The sequence below is a fragment of the Panthera onca genome, chromosome C1 (assembly GCF_046562875.1).
Source record: "Panthera onca isolate mPanOnc1 chromosome C1, mPanOnc1 haplotype 2, whole genome shotgun sequence".
Lineage (NCBI taxonomy): Eukaryota > Metazoa > Chordata > Mammalia > Carnivora > Felidae > Panthera > Panthera onca.
Genome location: NC_138346.1, coordinates 133149100 through 133164287, shown reverse-complemented (window position 1 = coordinate 133164287; position 15188 = coordinate 133149100). Strand labels below are relative to the sequence as shown.

At 33.6% G+C, this 15188-nt stretch overlaps 1 protein-coding gene across 5 annotated transcripts in view; it reads left to right on the top strand.

Annotated features, from left to right (window-relative positions):
• LOC132673369 (alpha-amylase 2B) overlaps nt 1–15188 on the top strand; it is a 99232-nt gene that overhangs the window by 10256 nt on the left and 73788 nt on the right. For 2 of the 5 annotated variants that reach the window (XM_060625964.3, XM_060625963.3), the window contains exons 6-11: nt 1011–1144; nt 1934–2056; nt 2156–2255; nt 3772–3890; nt 3993–4118; nt 5715–6669. In XM_060625964.3, the coding sequence (XP_060481947.2) occupies nt 1011–1144; nt 1934–2056; nt 2156–2255; nt 3772–3890; nt 3993–4118; nt 5715–5904 (792 nt within the window). In that variant the 3' untranslated portion in view covers nt 5905–6669. Of the gene's footprint in view, nt 1–1010; nt 1145–1933; nt 2057–2155; nt 2256–3771; nt 3891–3992; nt 4119–5714; nt 6670–15188 lie in introns of those variants that run through there. The other 3 variants (XR_009608027.3, XR_009608026.3, XR_013557461.2) reach the window with 2 other exon arrangements.

The following is a 15188-nucleotide window of genomic DNA, read 5'->3' as shown; positions in this document are numbered from 1 at the left end:
TACATATATGTATATGTATTTCATAGGTATATGAAAAAATATAATTTAATTAATTAGAAAATAAATGGTAGATTTAATTAAAGATACAATTTCTGTAGTTTAATGGCTGTATCATTTGTATAGAAGAGTGTTCTTTAACTTTCTTTCATTGGAACAGCATCTAACATCTAACTCTTTTTTTTTTTTTTTTTTTTTTTTTTTTAATACTTATTTATTTTTGAGATAGAGAGAGACAGAGCATGAACAGGGGAGGGCCAGAGAGAGAGGGAGACACAGAATCTGAAACAGGCTCCAGGCTCTGAGCTGTCAGCAGAGAGCCCGATGTGGGGCTCGAACTCACGGACCGTGAGATCATGACCTGAGCCGAAGTCGGATGCTTAACCGACTGAGCCACCCAGGCGCCCCAAACATCTAACTCTTTATCACAAGAGGTTTTATGGAAGTGCAGAGAATTCATTTAGGCTGCAAACATCTGTGTCATTTACGGTCTCCCCAGAGACCATTAGAAAAGACAGATAATAACATAGTTGCTATCTTGAGCCAGTCTGAGTTTAAATCTTGGCTATAGCACTAGTAGCTGTGTTCACTTAGGCAAGTTGATTAACCTCTGTATGCAACATTTTATTTTCAAGTGAAGAAAAGGGATGGTGATAATAGTTATGTCTTTGTCTTTGTCCAACAGTTAAATGAGTTAATATTTATTAACCACTTAGAAATGTTGTCATCCAGATATCAAGTGCTATATAAGTATGACCTATTGTTATCATTTATGTACAATACTAAATTAGGTCAACATTCTCACAGGACAACAGATCACCTTGTATCATGTTATTTTTAATATTATAGCATATAATTTAGCAAAAAAGCAAGAATCTTGATATAAAGAAAACCATTTTGGGTATTTCAAATAACATAACTAGTTTCAAGTCATTTTCTACATAATGTTAACCTTTTGGTTAAAATTCTTTAAAGTTCTTATTAAAGTAATATTTTTCTTGTATTTCTACTAGGTAATTGATCTGGGTGGTGAGCCAATGAAAAGCAGTGAGTACTTTGGAAATGGCTGTGTGACAGAATTCAAGTATGGTGCAAAATTAGGCACAGTTCTGCGCAAGTGGGATGGAGAGAAGATGGCTTACTTAAAGTAAATGAAATACGATTTGTCTTTTAAATTATTTCACAGATGTATTAGTCTTATTATCCCAATCTGAGTTATCTTCTTTGGAACTTATTTAGAATTTTTAAGGATTCAATTACGAATAATAAGGGTTATAGTTTCCCAAATTCCAATGTATCATCTTTATTATTTAGAATGTCAATCATGAGGATATCTCAAAACCTCAAATATAACCTAGAGACTTTAATCTATGTCTTATATAACTCTACTATATTTGACTAGTGTTTGTATACAATATGTGAAGGCCATGCTATTATTAAAATGATTGTATCATTTATAAAGTACCTAAAATGTGGCTACATTATGGATTTTACATATATTATATCAATTAATTAATTTCAAATATTAGAATGTTTATATTATAACAATACAATATTAAAACCTGATTTTAACCCAGTTTTCCATTCTGTATGATGTGATATGGATGTTGATCCTTCTGAAGTCTCATCTAAATTATACTGAAACCTCTAAAAGGACTTTTTATAACAAAAATCTCATACCTGTAACATGAATATAATACAAGTAATCCATACATATATACATACATTGAATGTATAGTATATCTATATATATAGTATATTTATCTATCTCTCTATATATTTATTTTTTTATTTTAAAAACACTCCTATAGAATAATCATTTAATTAGAGACAGAATTTCATTAGGGGATGCTATACCAAAAGAAATACACATTTAGGTTACCCTAAAACTATTGGAAAAGAATACATGTATTTTTGTGTATATGTGTTTTAATAGGAACTGGGGAGAAGGATGGGGTTTCATGCGTTCTGACAGAGCACTTGTCTTTGTGGACAATCATGACAATCAGCGAGGACATGGAGCTGGAGGAGCATCTATTCTAACATTCTGGGACTCCAGGTAGGAAATAAACCCCCCCCGCCCCATTTTTTTACATTTGTTTTAATGACATTAAAAGTATTGTTTTCTTCTATGATGATATCATTTTGTAACCTTCAGACTGTACAAAATGGCAGTTGGATTTATGCTTGCTCATCCGTATGGATTTACACGAGTAATGTCAAGCTTCCGTTGGCCAAGACATTTTGAAAATGGAAAAGTAAGTTTTTGTGCTGTCCAATATATATTTTTCTCAAGAAAGGAAAGGCAGTTTTGTTTTAATTGTACATGACACTATTATATTTACTATTTATCAAGTATTTAAGTGTAAACCTGATGCAGGATGCTTTTAGCAATTCAATTAATATTATGGTCTCTGTCGTCAAAGAGTATTGTAGGCTATATCAGAAGTATGACAAACATCCCCTCCCCAAAGAAACACTTTAAAATAAGGATATAGTAAGTAAAATATGTACTTCTCATACGTACCTACTTCATAGAGTTGATATGAGGATTACAAGTTAACACTGGTAAAGAACTTAAAACAGTACCTGCCCATAGTATGATCAATATAAATATTTGTTAAATACTTTTTTTTAAAAAGTTGTATGGAATGAAAAGAAGTTGTTCAGTTGAACTTTTGTTAAATAGGGAAAATATCTTATAAGTGGAAGGAAAATATATGTATTAAGGAAGGGAAATTTACAGACTATTTTGGAAAAGGTAAAGATGAGAAAAATATTTGGGGTAATATATGGGGTATTGAGTAGCAATTTGAAAAACGAACTGAGAAATATAATTATGAATGTATTGGTAAAGTTATTGGAATTTTTTTTTTAAACTGAAGATTTCAGATGCAGCATTGTACAGCAACTTCATACCTAAACTAAAAATCTTTTTCACGTCAAACCAGACTGATTTCTTCCATTTTTTTTCTCTATCTTTAAAATTACCAATCCGAAAATCACAAGATTAAAAATTTGATCAATTTAGTAAAGAATATTGTGATGTATTGACTAGCACATTTATCCAAAAGGAAGAATGAAAGAAATGAATATTTATTCAGCAATTATCATATTCAAGGCATTTTTCACATAATTATTTAATTAGGCACAGAGAAGGTATGTATGTTAACTAAGTTTTCTTTTTTTTTTTAATGTTTATTTACTTATTTTGAGAGAAAGAGAGTATGAGCAGGGGAGGGGCAGAGAAAGAGGGAGACAGAATCCCAAGCTGGCTCTGCACTGTCCAGCACAGAGCCAGATGGGCTTGACCTTATAAACCATGAGATAATGACTTGAGCCAAAATCAAGAGTATAGTGCTCAACTGACTGAGACACCCAGTCACCCCAATGTTATCTAAGATTTTTTATCTAATAGTAATAGAATCTGTGTTTTAATTCTGCTGTCTCTGACACTAAAGTTCTTGTCATTTCAATGTCATTCACTTTTTTCCCAGAGCTTAGCCATAACAATTCCTTGGAAAGAAAGTGAAGAGGTAAAAAAAAAAAAAAAAAAAAAAATCTGACCTTTAATATATGGCACTAAGAGAATTAGCAATTGGGAAGAAAATGGTGAGGACCTGGTAAAGGGCTATAAAAATACTGAAGGAGTTAGTATTACTAAATGAAGATGCTGTAGACACAAGTAAGACAGATTGGGTTTTGTGTAATAAAGAAGAAAGAAACAAATACATGAAATGTTAAAAAATCTAAGCTTTTTTTCCTTTAATTAAGGATGTTAATGATTGGATTGGGCCACCAAATAATAATGGAGTAATTAAAGAAGTTACTATTAATCCAGACACCACTTGTGGCAATGATTGGGTCTGTGAACATCGGTGGCGTCAAATAAGGTATCTTATTTAGAGATGACCTCTAATATTAAACATTCTTAAAATTTTATTTTAAACTGTTAAATGTATTCATCAGCATTTTATGTGGTATTTTATCTTTAGGAACATGGTTATGTTCCGTAATGTAGTTGATGGCCAACCTTTTACAAACTGGTGGGATAATGGTAGCAATCAAGTAGCTTTTGGAAGAGGAAACAGAGGATTTATTGTTTTTAACAATGATGACTGGTAAGTAGATATCAATTAGAAGTAACATTTTAAATAACATTTATACTAGTTTCTTGGTTTACTACTTTCTCTTATTACACATTTACTTTTTTTATATCTGAAAAAATTTTTTAGTCAGCAGATTAAGAAAACACAGGAATCTGAAAAGAACCAGAAGAAAAATAATGGCTCTTATTCTTCTGATCTCTTCCTTATTAGGACTTTCTGTTCTAAGTGGAATTATTCTATGTGCACCCTTGCATATCATGTGCAGATATTCTGCACATGTATGTTTCCACACATATACCCCACACAAAATACACAGAGTAGTTGATATAAAGGTTGTGAAATCACTAAAAGAACATGTCATAGCCCCTTTCCTCTTTCCTCCCCTTTTTTAAATAATGGAAAAATATTGCTTCAGTATCTTTTTTTAGCTCTTTTTTTCAAGTACTCTTTTATCTAATTTTTGGTCTTCTTTTTTTCATTTCCTTGTCTCTCTCTGACAAATAATATGTTTTTTAAAGCATATGTATAAAGAGCATGTATCTTATGGTCCGTCAGTGACCCGCCTCAGGAGATTTTTGAGTTTTAACTCTGAGACTTCTTATTGGCTTTCATTGGTCATACTTATATCCTCTGCCTCTAGTATATTGATTCCCTAATATATAGAACTATAGCTTAGAAGACATCTTTTAAGCAATTGAAATGTCTCAGTCCAAGGCCACCTTTCACTCATGCTTAGCTCATTCTAGCTTAAATTATATTTTGCTGACAAAAAAATAAATTGAATATATCTCTTTCTTACCAAAAGAAGCCATGGCTAGTCCTTTCATTTCTGTCTTTTCTGGATGGGAGAAGCAAAATAAATTTATGAGACCTCTTTTTTTTTAATGTTTATTTTTGAGAGAGAGAGAGAGAGAGAGAGAGAGTGAGTACATGTGAATGGGATGAAGGACAAAGAGAGAGAAGACAGCCAAATAGGCTCCACTCTGTCAGTGAGGAGCTGGACTTGTGGCTTAATCTTACAAACAGTGAGATCACGACCTGAGCTAAAGTCAAGAGTCTTTTATGACCTAAGCCAAAATCAAGATTCACTTAACTGGCTAAGCCACTCAGGTGCCCCATAAATTTATGAGACAGCTTTATATTTAAAACCATATACTTCACAAAATCCAAGATTATTTTTATCTCCAGCCCAAATTCATTTTAGCCTCTTGTGAAAAATAGTTTTGAAGAAATAATCAAATTTAAATTTTTGAAAGTAATTAGTATTTTCTTAAGTTTAGATGAGAACAAATTTAAAAGATTTGTGTTAACCACAAGAATTGCTTTTATCGAAGGGTGATAATTCACTCAAATCTTCACTGATATTCCTCAACTTTAATTTTGTGGTAATATTCACTATTGACTAGGGAATTAGTAAATCTTCTGTAAGATTACTTTTAGTCCTGGAAAACTGTTCACATATACTGGAGAGGTTTTTGTATTTGGATTTTCTTCTCACTGAGACTTTGCTTAGAGTTCTACAGCACAAAGTTAACCTTTTAGAGATAGTCTGAATTCTTGCTTTTCATTCTGTTGAATTCAAGTTAAATCTTAAATTTTATTTTGCAGGCCATTATCTTTAACTTTGCAAACTGGTCTTCCTGCTGGCACATATTGTGATGTTATTTCTGGAGATAAAATTGATGACAATTGTACAGGAATTAAAATTTATGTTTCTGGGGATGGCAATGCTCATTTTTCTGTTAGTAACTCTGCTGAAGATCCATTTATTGCAATTCATGCTGAATCTAAATTATAAAATTTGAAGCAAATACACATAATCAGAGAAAAAACCAAGTGTATTTCTTTGTGTATGTGTGTGTGTGTGCGCGTTTGTATTCTTATAATTCATTAATTTTTGGTAAAAGCTGTAAGTAACCAACTTGAAAAACTCAGAAAAGCATACAAATCATATATAATTATAAGGTAGCCACAATCAACATCATGTTATATTTTAGAAGACTTATGATGACTTATTTGTCAAAAGAATTTCTAAGAATTCAGAGAGGCATCTTGATAAATATGTTTGTTGCCATTAACACCATTTGCCCAGTATGTATTTCTGTATTTCTTCCATCAAGTATTTCTAAGAATTAGTTAGGGATAGTTGATTTAATGATGATTCCCATACAGAATTAGAGCACTTGAATGGTTTTAACAGTATGAAAGCCCTTTTACAGTTAATAAGTTAAAAACTTAAATTATGCAAGGTATCATTCTTAATTATATGGAGCTCCCAGGAATATTCTTTCTGTATTTTTTTCTCTTTTTCTTTGTAATGTCTTTAACTTGATGTTTTTGTGTGTGTGTTTTCTTTCATCTCCTAACCCCCAGTATGAGTTTATTTATTTATTTAGGACTTTCATTACACCATATGCTCTGGATGTTTTTCCTGATCCTCTAGCTATTCATTTTCCTTCACCTTGACTTTAAATGTGTAATTTGGTAAGGATCTCATCTGGGTCTTATAACTCTCAGTTGTTTTCCTTATGCTTGAGTGATAAAATAAAACCATAATTGTGAATCTGTCTCTTCTTTTTACCTGTAAATTTATCTGTACTTGCCCCTGTTATTTTCTTTTTCCTGCCTGTCATAATGAAGAAAGTGTACTTCATTCTACCAAAGGCCATTCTTCTCACTTGTGTTAATAATACCATTTCCTTTTTTATCTTGTGGGGAAATTTGTTTCTTTCATTATTCTTTCTCTTCTGATTTAGTAATATTTCCCTTTCTGCTTAGATTACTCCCCTCAGGTTACATGTCTTCCAACTAACAAATCAATGACTCCCTCCCCAGTTCTTCCCAAATTAAATTAATTCCTGGTTAACCCTGATTTGTTAGGTCATAAATGTCATTGAATTTCAATAGAAGCAAAAAAGTATGTGACAAAATTCAACATCTTTTTATGATAAAATCTCTCAATAATTAGGTATAGAAGGAATGCACCACAGCATTATAAAAGCCATATATGACAAGCCTACAGCAAACATCATGCTCAATCGTGAAAAGCTGAAAGCTTTTCCTCTAAAATCTGGAACAAGAAAAGGATGTGTCATAGACTATGGGTCTAAAGTTCTTTCTTGTCTAGCAAGACAAGAGAATGAAAACCGAGAGATGGCTAATGTCTGGGAAAAGACAACAGCCCTGAATAAGGGTCCTTGCCCTGTATTTACTAAGATCAGAAGGCTTACAAACATGATGGGCATGCACAAAGAAACAAAAAAAAACTGGGAACATTAACTTGGGGATGTGAGGGAAAAGGGGGGTTTTGAAGGTATACGGTGTTTAGGATTTGGGTCAATATAAAACAAAATCCTGGCGCCAGGCAGATGGGCAGATGGGCAGTTGTTAACGGCAGGCAGGAGGCCCCATGTCTGTGTATCGTAGCTAGCCTAGGGGATAAGGAAGATAGGGGGAATAACCTCACAGTTAACAAGGCACCTTTTCTTTTGTTAATCATTTCTGCTCCGAGCTGCTTCCCCTGCAGCACAGCAGTCTATAGGGCAACTTACCTGTTTACCTAACTTGGTCCTTTCCTCCTGTGAAAGCAGCTTTTTGCTATAGTACTAAATTGAGGGGCTCTTCTTCCCTGAACGTCTAATCTCGCTTACCTCATATACCTTTGTATTGGGTGCCTTTGCATGCTTCTGGGGCCCTTGCCCCTCCTTCTCTATTCTGGGTGCTCTGCACCCTGTCTCTGTTCTGGCATGCCTTTGCACCTCCCTATTTTTGGTGCCTTTAGCCTCCTTATTCCTGGGGTGCCAATCTTGTTTACCCAAACTCCGGTGTGAGCATCCTATGGCTTTGTACTTCTTTATGCCTTGTTAACCCATTGATGTAAGCCCAGGGAATTTCTAAGCTTATTCCCCACAAGGATGCCCATTCTTACCACTTCTATTCAACATACTACTAGAAGTACTAGCCAGAGAAATAAGGCAAGACAGAAAAATAAAAGGCTTCCAAATCAGAAAATAAGTAAATTGTCTCTGTTTGCAAATGACATAATCTTATATATGGAAACTCCTGAAGACTTCACCAAAAAAACTGTTAGAACTAATAAATTTAATAAGTTGCAAGATACAAATTAGGCATGCAAATATCAGTTGCATTTCAATACACTAACATGAACTTTCAAAAAGAAAAATTAAGAAAGCAATCTCATTTGTAATAGCCTGGAAAACAATGAAATCCTTGGGAATAAACTTAACCAAGTAGGTGGAAGAATTCTATATGCTGAAAACTATAAGACATTAAAGAAAGAAATTGAAGAAGACACAAATAAATGGAAAGATATCCTGTGTTCTTGGTTTGGAAAAATTAGTGTTAAATGTCCATACTAGCTGGGCACCTGGATGGCTTAGTTGCTTAAGTGTCGTCTCTTGATTTTGGCTCTCACAGTTTGTGAGATTGAGCTCTGCATCAGGCTTTGTGCTGATAGTGTGGAGCCTGTTGGTATTCTCTGTGTCTCTCTGCTTCTCCCTTGCTTGCACTCTTGTTCTCTCAATATAAATAAATGAACATCTAAAAAAATGTCCATACTACTCAAAGTGGTCAATTGATTCAATAAGATTCCCATCAAAATTCCAATGGCATTTTTTCAAGAAATAGAAAAAAAAAACCCTAAAATTCATATGTTTTCAAGATCTTTAAGTTATAAGAGCAGTCAATTTTTTTGTTAGCTATGCCCCTGTTATATCAACCTAGTATTCCTTTTTAAAGTTTTATTTAAAATTTATTTATTTATTTTGAGAGAGAGAGAGCAAGTGAGAGCAGGGGAAGGGCAGAAAGAGAGGGTGAGAGAGAGAATCCCAAGCAAGCTCTGTACTGTTAGTGCAGAGCCTAATACAGGGCTTGAACTCAAAAGCTGTGAGATCATGACCTCAGCCAAAATCAAGAGTCAGACGCTTAATCTACTGAGGCACCCAGAAGTCTCCAACCTAATTTCTTGACACAGGGAAAATGATGCCACACTGATCAGGATATAATACATTTGAAATCCACTTATGTTATGTACTTAGTGATTTCTCATACCAAGAAACTTGTTAACAGTTTCTTCCTTTAGATGTTTCATTTTATGTATTGAGGCAATTCTTCATGTGAACATTGAGTTATTTCTCTTTTCATGGAAGGGAAAATAACTATCTTGAAAAATTATTTTTCACGGTTAGCCTTTCACTTCCACGTTAAAAGTGAACCACTAAACATCATCACAGAATATGATTACAAAGAATGATTGAGAAAAGATCAGTGACTTTCCAGAGTAATGTCAACATTATTATTGTTAGTATCATTATTATTATCATTAAACTTCCAAATAAAGTATATCTAGATGCTAGACCAATACATGATAAGAGCTTCCAAAAAGACACTTACGTTCAATAAACCAGATCTCTAAAGAGATCACTTTCTGTGATGTAAGAGATAAATGAGACAGGTTTTGCAAATGATAGTAAAATATCTGAGTATTTAAATCAAAGTTTTTGAACATTTGTATTTTATTCTTATGGATATGTTAAAATAAATTCTTTCTTCCAATTTGGAAGTGAGTGGAAAAAAATTTCAGGGGTTTAACTCAGGGCTAGTTTTATTGAGTGAATCTCAATTTTTCTCTTGTTTTTTTTTTATAAGTTTCCAAAAAAAGAGTAAATATAAAGCAGAAAAATCTAGATATATCAGATGTAGCTTATAGTTTGTTGCAGAAAATCCTAAGGTTTTAGAAGAAATCATCTAAGAACTCCAATAAAAACAGTGCTTAACAAAAACAGAAGGGTAAGTGATATATTAAAAGACTTTTAAAGGTCTTTCCCAAGAAATGGAACAGATGAGCAAATACACAGTCTGCTTGTTTTTGTTTTGTTTTTTTTTTTTTTTGTCCTTGAACTGAATTTAAACTCTCGGGGGGTGGGGGTGGGGGAAGTGTGGCTTAGAGCCACTCACATAACCTACTTAGGTAAAAATAGGTGTGTTGAAAGGGTTTAGGTTCATACAGCACCACTTACACTAGAATAAAAGGTGATACTTATTATTTCTCTATAATTGTAAATTTGTCGAATCCAACTCATTATTTTTTCTTTGATATTTTTAAGGATCTGTTTGGAGTCATGAAATCATTATATTTTCATAATCAATTCAAGGGACATTTTAAAAACACCTCTCTGAAACTCAAGTTTCCTCACCTGTAAAATGAAACTAGCATCTGCTTTTTTAGTTTGGTGTATTGAATGAGAAATTACGTATAATATATTAACCACTATTTCTGGTTAAATACACATTTCTTTATCTCTTCAGTAAAGATATGTCTCTTAATGCTGAGGGCTGGCAACTTGATATTTGCCTAAAATCTAACTCAAAAAAGGGGGGAACCCACAAAACATTGGAATTGGAGCAGAAAGTAACATCTATACTAATGTGAAATTTTGCCAGGTTCAACCTATATGCCGTTGGCTGAAAGTTGACAGAAAATTCTTATCTTGACTATAGTGTTTCTAATTCAATTCTGGGTTCTCTCTGTAGGAATTCTTCTATGAGAAACTTCAGCCTCAGCTTTGTATATTATAATCTCACATGTGCTATAAGAGCTACAAATAAAGATTCAACAAATCTCTATGTAATAAACAAAATGCACGTCAATCAATGTAACATATTAGTTAAGTGCATAGCACTCTTTTAGGTACTTTGAAATATATTATCCATGTTTAAGTATATAGTATCACTGGGAAAAAATATATATGATACATTAAAGAAACTAGAGAAAAATAGTTAAAGTTATGCATAATAAAGTGTGGATAGTAGGTTGTTTGATTTCAAAGGAGGGCGATAATGCATGTGCTGAAATGGTCTGAGAAAGCTTGATGGAAAAGGAAGGTCTTCATACAGATAAAGAGGATTTGTAAGAAAGAGAAAGGAGGGAGGGATAAATCAAGAATAAAAAAGGTATGGCAGAAGCACAAGGGACTGAAGACTGTATGGCAGTGAATATATCAGTTGATTAGTGCTGGAGAGCAGGGGATTCATGGGATACTAATGGAAAATAGGTAGGAACGGTAGAGTAAGACTAACAACAAGATGCATTTTCTGTCAAGATTTTCCTGTTAGATTTGATATATTGATACCAGCAATGATATTTGTGAATATAAAGGATATCACTATCTATGCAAGATAATGAAATTGTAGAAACTATCATTCCTTATATTAATACAGAATTAGTTTATTAAGTTTTACTGTATATTACCTTTTTGGCTTGCTTCCCTCCTCACACCAGCTCCCAGCTATGCAGTTTAAACAAAACTGAATTCTTCAGTCCACTTTCATATAGGTCTGCCAGTCTTTGAATGGTTTAAGATTTTCATGAACCTGTATTTGTCAGTCGTCACTCCAGACTTCTATTGTCATATGTTGAAATAATTGGTTTTGAATGACAACCTGCTTCCTGCTTACTATTTTTATGTCATTGGGGATAGAAATAATAGAACTATCCCTTGATTTAACTGTCAATCAAGTGACACCTCAAGCATTCTATAAAACTACACAAAGCCCCTCAATCTGCCAGGAACTAACGATTTTTACAATACTGCTGGCTTAGTAGAAGAAAGTTCATTAAAAAAATGCTTCCCTATGTTATGAGTATTAATATGTTTTAAAATTAAAAAATGGAGTTCTATCCAGTAAAATCCCACTTCAATGAAAATAAACTTCTATAATTTTCATTTGAGAACAAAAGCAATTGCTATATTTTCTGCTTTTTGTTCTAAAAGTAAAAAAATCAATAAAGAAATGTGTATGGATTTAACAAAAAGGCCTAGAAAGGGTGGGAAAAAGGACTAATATTTCAGTATTTTTTCTGAGAAAGAGAATGTTTCAGGAAAATACAGTATTTTTTGTTTTGTTTGTTTTTTAATATTTTTAATGTTTTTTAATAATTTATTTTCAAGCTAGCTAACATATAGTGTAGTCTGGGCTTCAGGAGTAGACTCCTGTGATTGATCACATGTACAGCACCACAATGCCCATCACCTATTTTCCCCACCCCTATCAACCCTCAGTATGTTCTCTATTTAGGGTCTCTTAATGGTTTGCCTCTCTCTCTGTAACTTATTTTTCCTTCTTTTCCCTTATGGTCTTCTGTTAAGTTTCTCAAATTCCACATGTGAGTGAAAACACATGGTATGTCTTTCTCTGACTGACCTATTTCACTTAGCAAAATACCCTCCAGTTCCATTCACGTTGTTGCAAATGGCAAGATTTCATTCTTTTTCATTGCTGAGTAGTATTCCACTGTGTATACATATACCACTTCTTTATCCATTCATCAGTTGATGGACATTTAGGCTGTTTCCATAATTTAGCTTTCGTTGATAGCACTGATATAAACACTGGGGTACATGTGCCTCTACAAACAAGCACTCCTGTATCCTTTGGATAAATTCCTACTAGTGTTATTGCTGGGTCATAGCATAATTCTTTTTTGAGTAACCTCCTCACTGTTTTCCAGAGCTGCTGCACCAGTTTGCATTCCCACCAACAGTGCAAAAGTGTTCCCCTTTCTCCACATCCTCGCCAACATCTGTCATTTCCTAAGTTGTTCCACTTGACAGGTGTGAGGTAGTATCTCAGTATGGTTTTGATTTGTATTTCCCTGATGATGGGTGATGTTGAGCATCTTTTTACATGTCTGTTTGCCATCTTGATGTCTTCTTTGGAAAAGTGTCTATTCATGTCCTCTGCCCATTTCTTCACTGAATTTGTTTTTGGGTGTTGAGTTTATTTGGTAAGTTCTTTACAGATTTTTGACATTAACTCTATCTGACATGTCATTTGCAAATATCTTCTCCCATTCTGTTGGTTGCCTTTTAGTTTTGTTGATTGTTTCCTTTCCTGTGCAGAAGCTTTTTATCTTGATGAGCTCCCAATAGTTCATTTTTGTTTTTATTTCCCTTGCCTTTGGAGACGTGTCAAGTAAGAAATTGCTATGGCTGAGGTCAGAGAGGTCTTTTCCTGCTTTCTCCTCTAGGGTTTTGATGGTTTCCTGTCTCACATTTAGATCTTTCATCCATTTTGAATTTATTTTTGTGAATGGTGTAAGAAAGTGGTCTAGTTTCATTCTTCTGCTTATTGCTGTCCAGTTTTCCCACAACAATTTGCTAAAGTTACTGTCTTTTTCCCATTGCATATTCTTTCCTGCTTTGTCAAAGATTGGTTGGCCATATGTTTGTGGGTCCAATTCTGGGTTCTTTATTCTATTTGATTGATGTATGTGTCTGCTTTTGTGCCAATATCATACTGTCTTCATGCTTACAGATTTGTAATACAGTCTAAAGTCCAGGATTTTTATGCCTTCAGCTTTGGTTTTCTTTTTCAACATTACTTTGGCTATTTGGGCGCTATTGTGGTTCCATACACAATTTAGGATTGTGCGTTCTAGTTCTGTGAAGAATGCTGGTGCTATTTTGATTGGGATTGCATTGAATGTGTAAATTGCTTTGGGTAGTATTGACATTTTAATAATGTTTGTTGTTCTAATCCATGAGCATGGAATGTTTTTCCATTTCTTTGTGTCTTCTTTAGTTTCTTTCATAAGCTTTCTATAGTTTTCTGCATACGGTCTTTTACATCTTTGATTAGGTTTATTCCTAGTATTTTACGGTTCTTGGTGCAATTGTAAATTGAATCAATTCCTTGATATCTCTTTGTGTTGTTTCATTATTGGTGTCTAAAAATGCAACTGGTTTCTATATATTGATTTTATATCCTGCGACTTTGCTGAATTCCTGTATCAGATCTAGAAGTTTTTGGGTTGAGGAGTCTTTCATGTTTTCCATGTAGAGTATCATGTCATCTGCAAAAAGTGAAATTTTGACTTCTTTTTTGCCAATTTGGATGCCTTTTATTTCGTTTTGTTGTCTTATTGCTGAAGCTAGGATTTCCAACACTATCTTAAACAAAGTGGTGAGAGTGGCAATTCCTCTCAGGTGGAAAGCTCTCCTGATCTCAGTGGGAAAGCTCTGTTTTTCTCTATTGAGGATGATATTAGCTGTGGGACTTTCATGTATGGCTGTTATGATGTTAAGGTATGTTCCTTCTATCCCAACTTTCTTGAGGGTTTTTATTAATAAAGGATGCTTTATTTTGCCAAATACTTTTTCTGCATCTATTGACAGGATTATATGTTTCTTATCCTTTCTTTTATTAATGTGATGTATCACATTGATTGATTTGTGAATATTGAACCAGCCCTATAGTCCAGGAATGAATCCCACTTGATCGTGGTGAATAATTCTTTTTATGTGCTGTTGAATTCGATTTTCTAGTATCTTGTTGAGAATTTTTGCATCCATGTTCATCAGGGCATTGGCCTGTAATTCTTCTTTTTTGTGTGGTCTCTGTCTGGTTTGGGAATCAAGGTAATGCTGGCTTCATAGAATGAGTCTGGAAGTTTTCCTTCCATTTCTATTTTTTGGAACAGCTTGAAAAGTATAAGTATTAAAGAGTTAACCCTTTAAAAATCTGGTAGAATTACCCAAGGAAGCCATCTGGTCCAGGACTCTTATTTGTTGGGAGATTTTTGATAACTGATTCAATTTCTTCACTAGTTATGGATCTGTTCAAATTTTCTATTTCTTCCCATTTGAGTTTGGTAGTGTGTGGGTGTTTAGGAATTTGTCCATTTCTTTCAGGTTGTCCAGTTTGTTGGCATATAATTTTTCATAGTATTCCCTGATAATTGCTTGTATTTCTGAGGGATTGGTTGTAATAAATCCATTTTCATTCATGATTTTATCTACTTGGGTCCTCTCTTTTCTTTTTGAGAAGCCTGGCTACAGGTTTATCAATTATGTTTATTTTTTTCAAACAACCAACTCTTGATTTCATTGATCTGTTCTACTGTTTTTTGTTTTTTGTTTTTGTTTTTGTTTTTTGTTTTTGGATTCTATATTGTTTATTTTTGCTCTGATCTTTATTATTTCTCTTCTTCTACTGGGTTTGGGGTGTCTTTGCCGTTCTGCTTCTAATTCCTTTAGGTGTGCTGTTAGATTTTGTATTGGG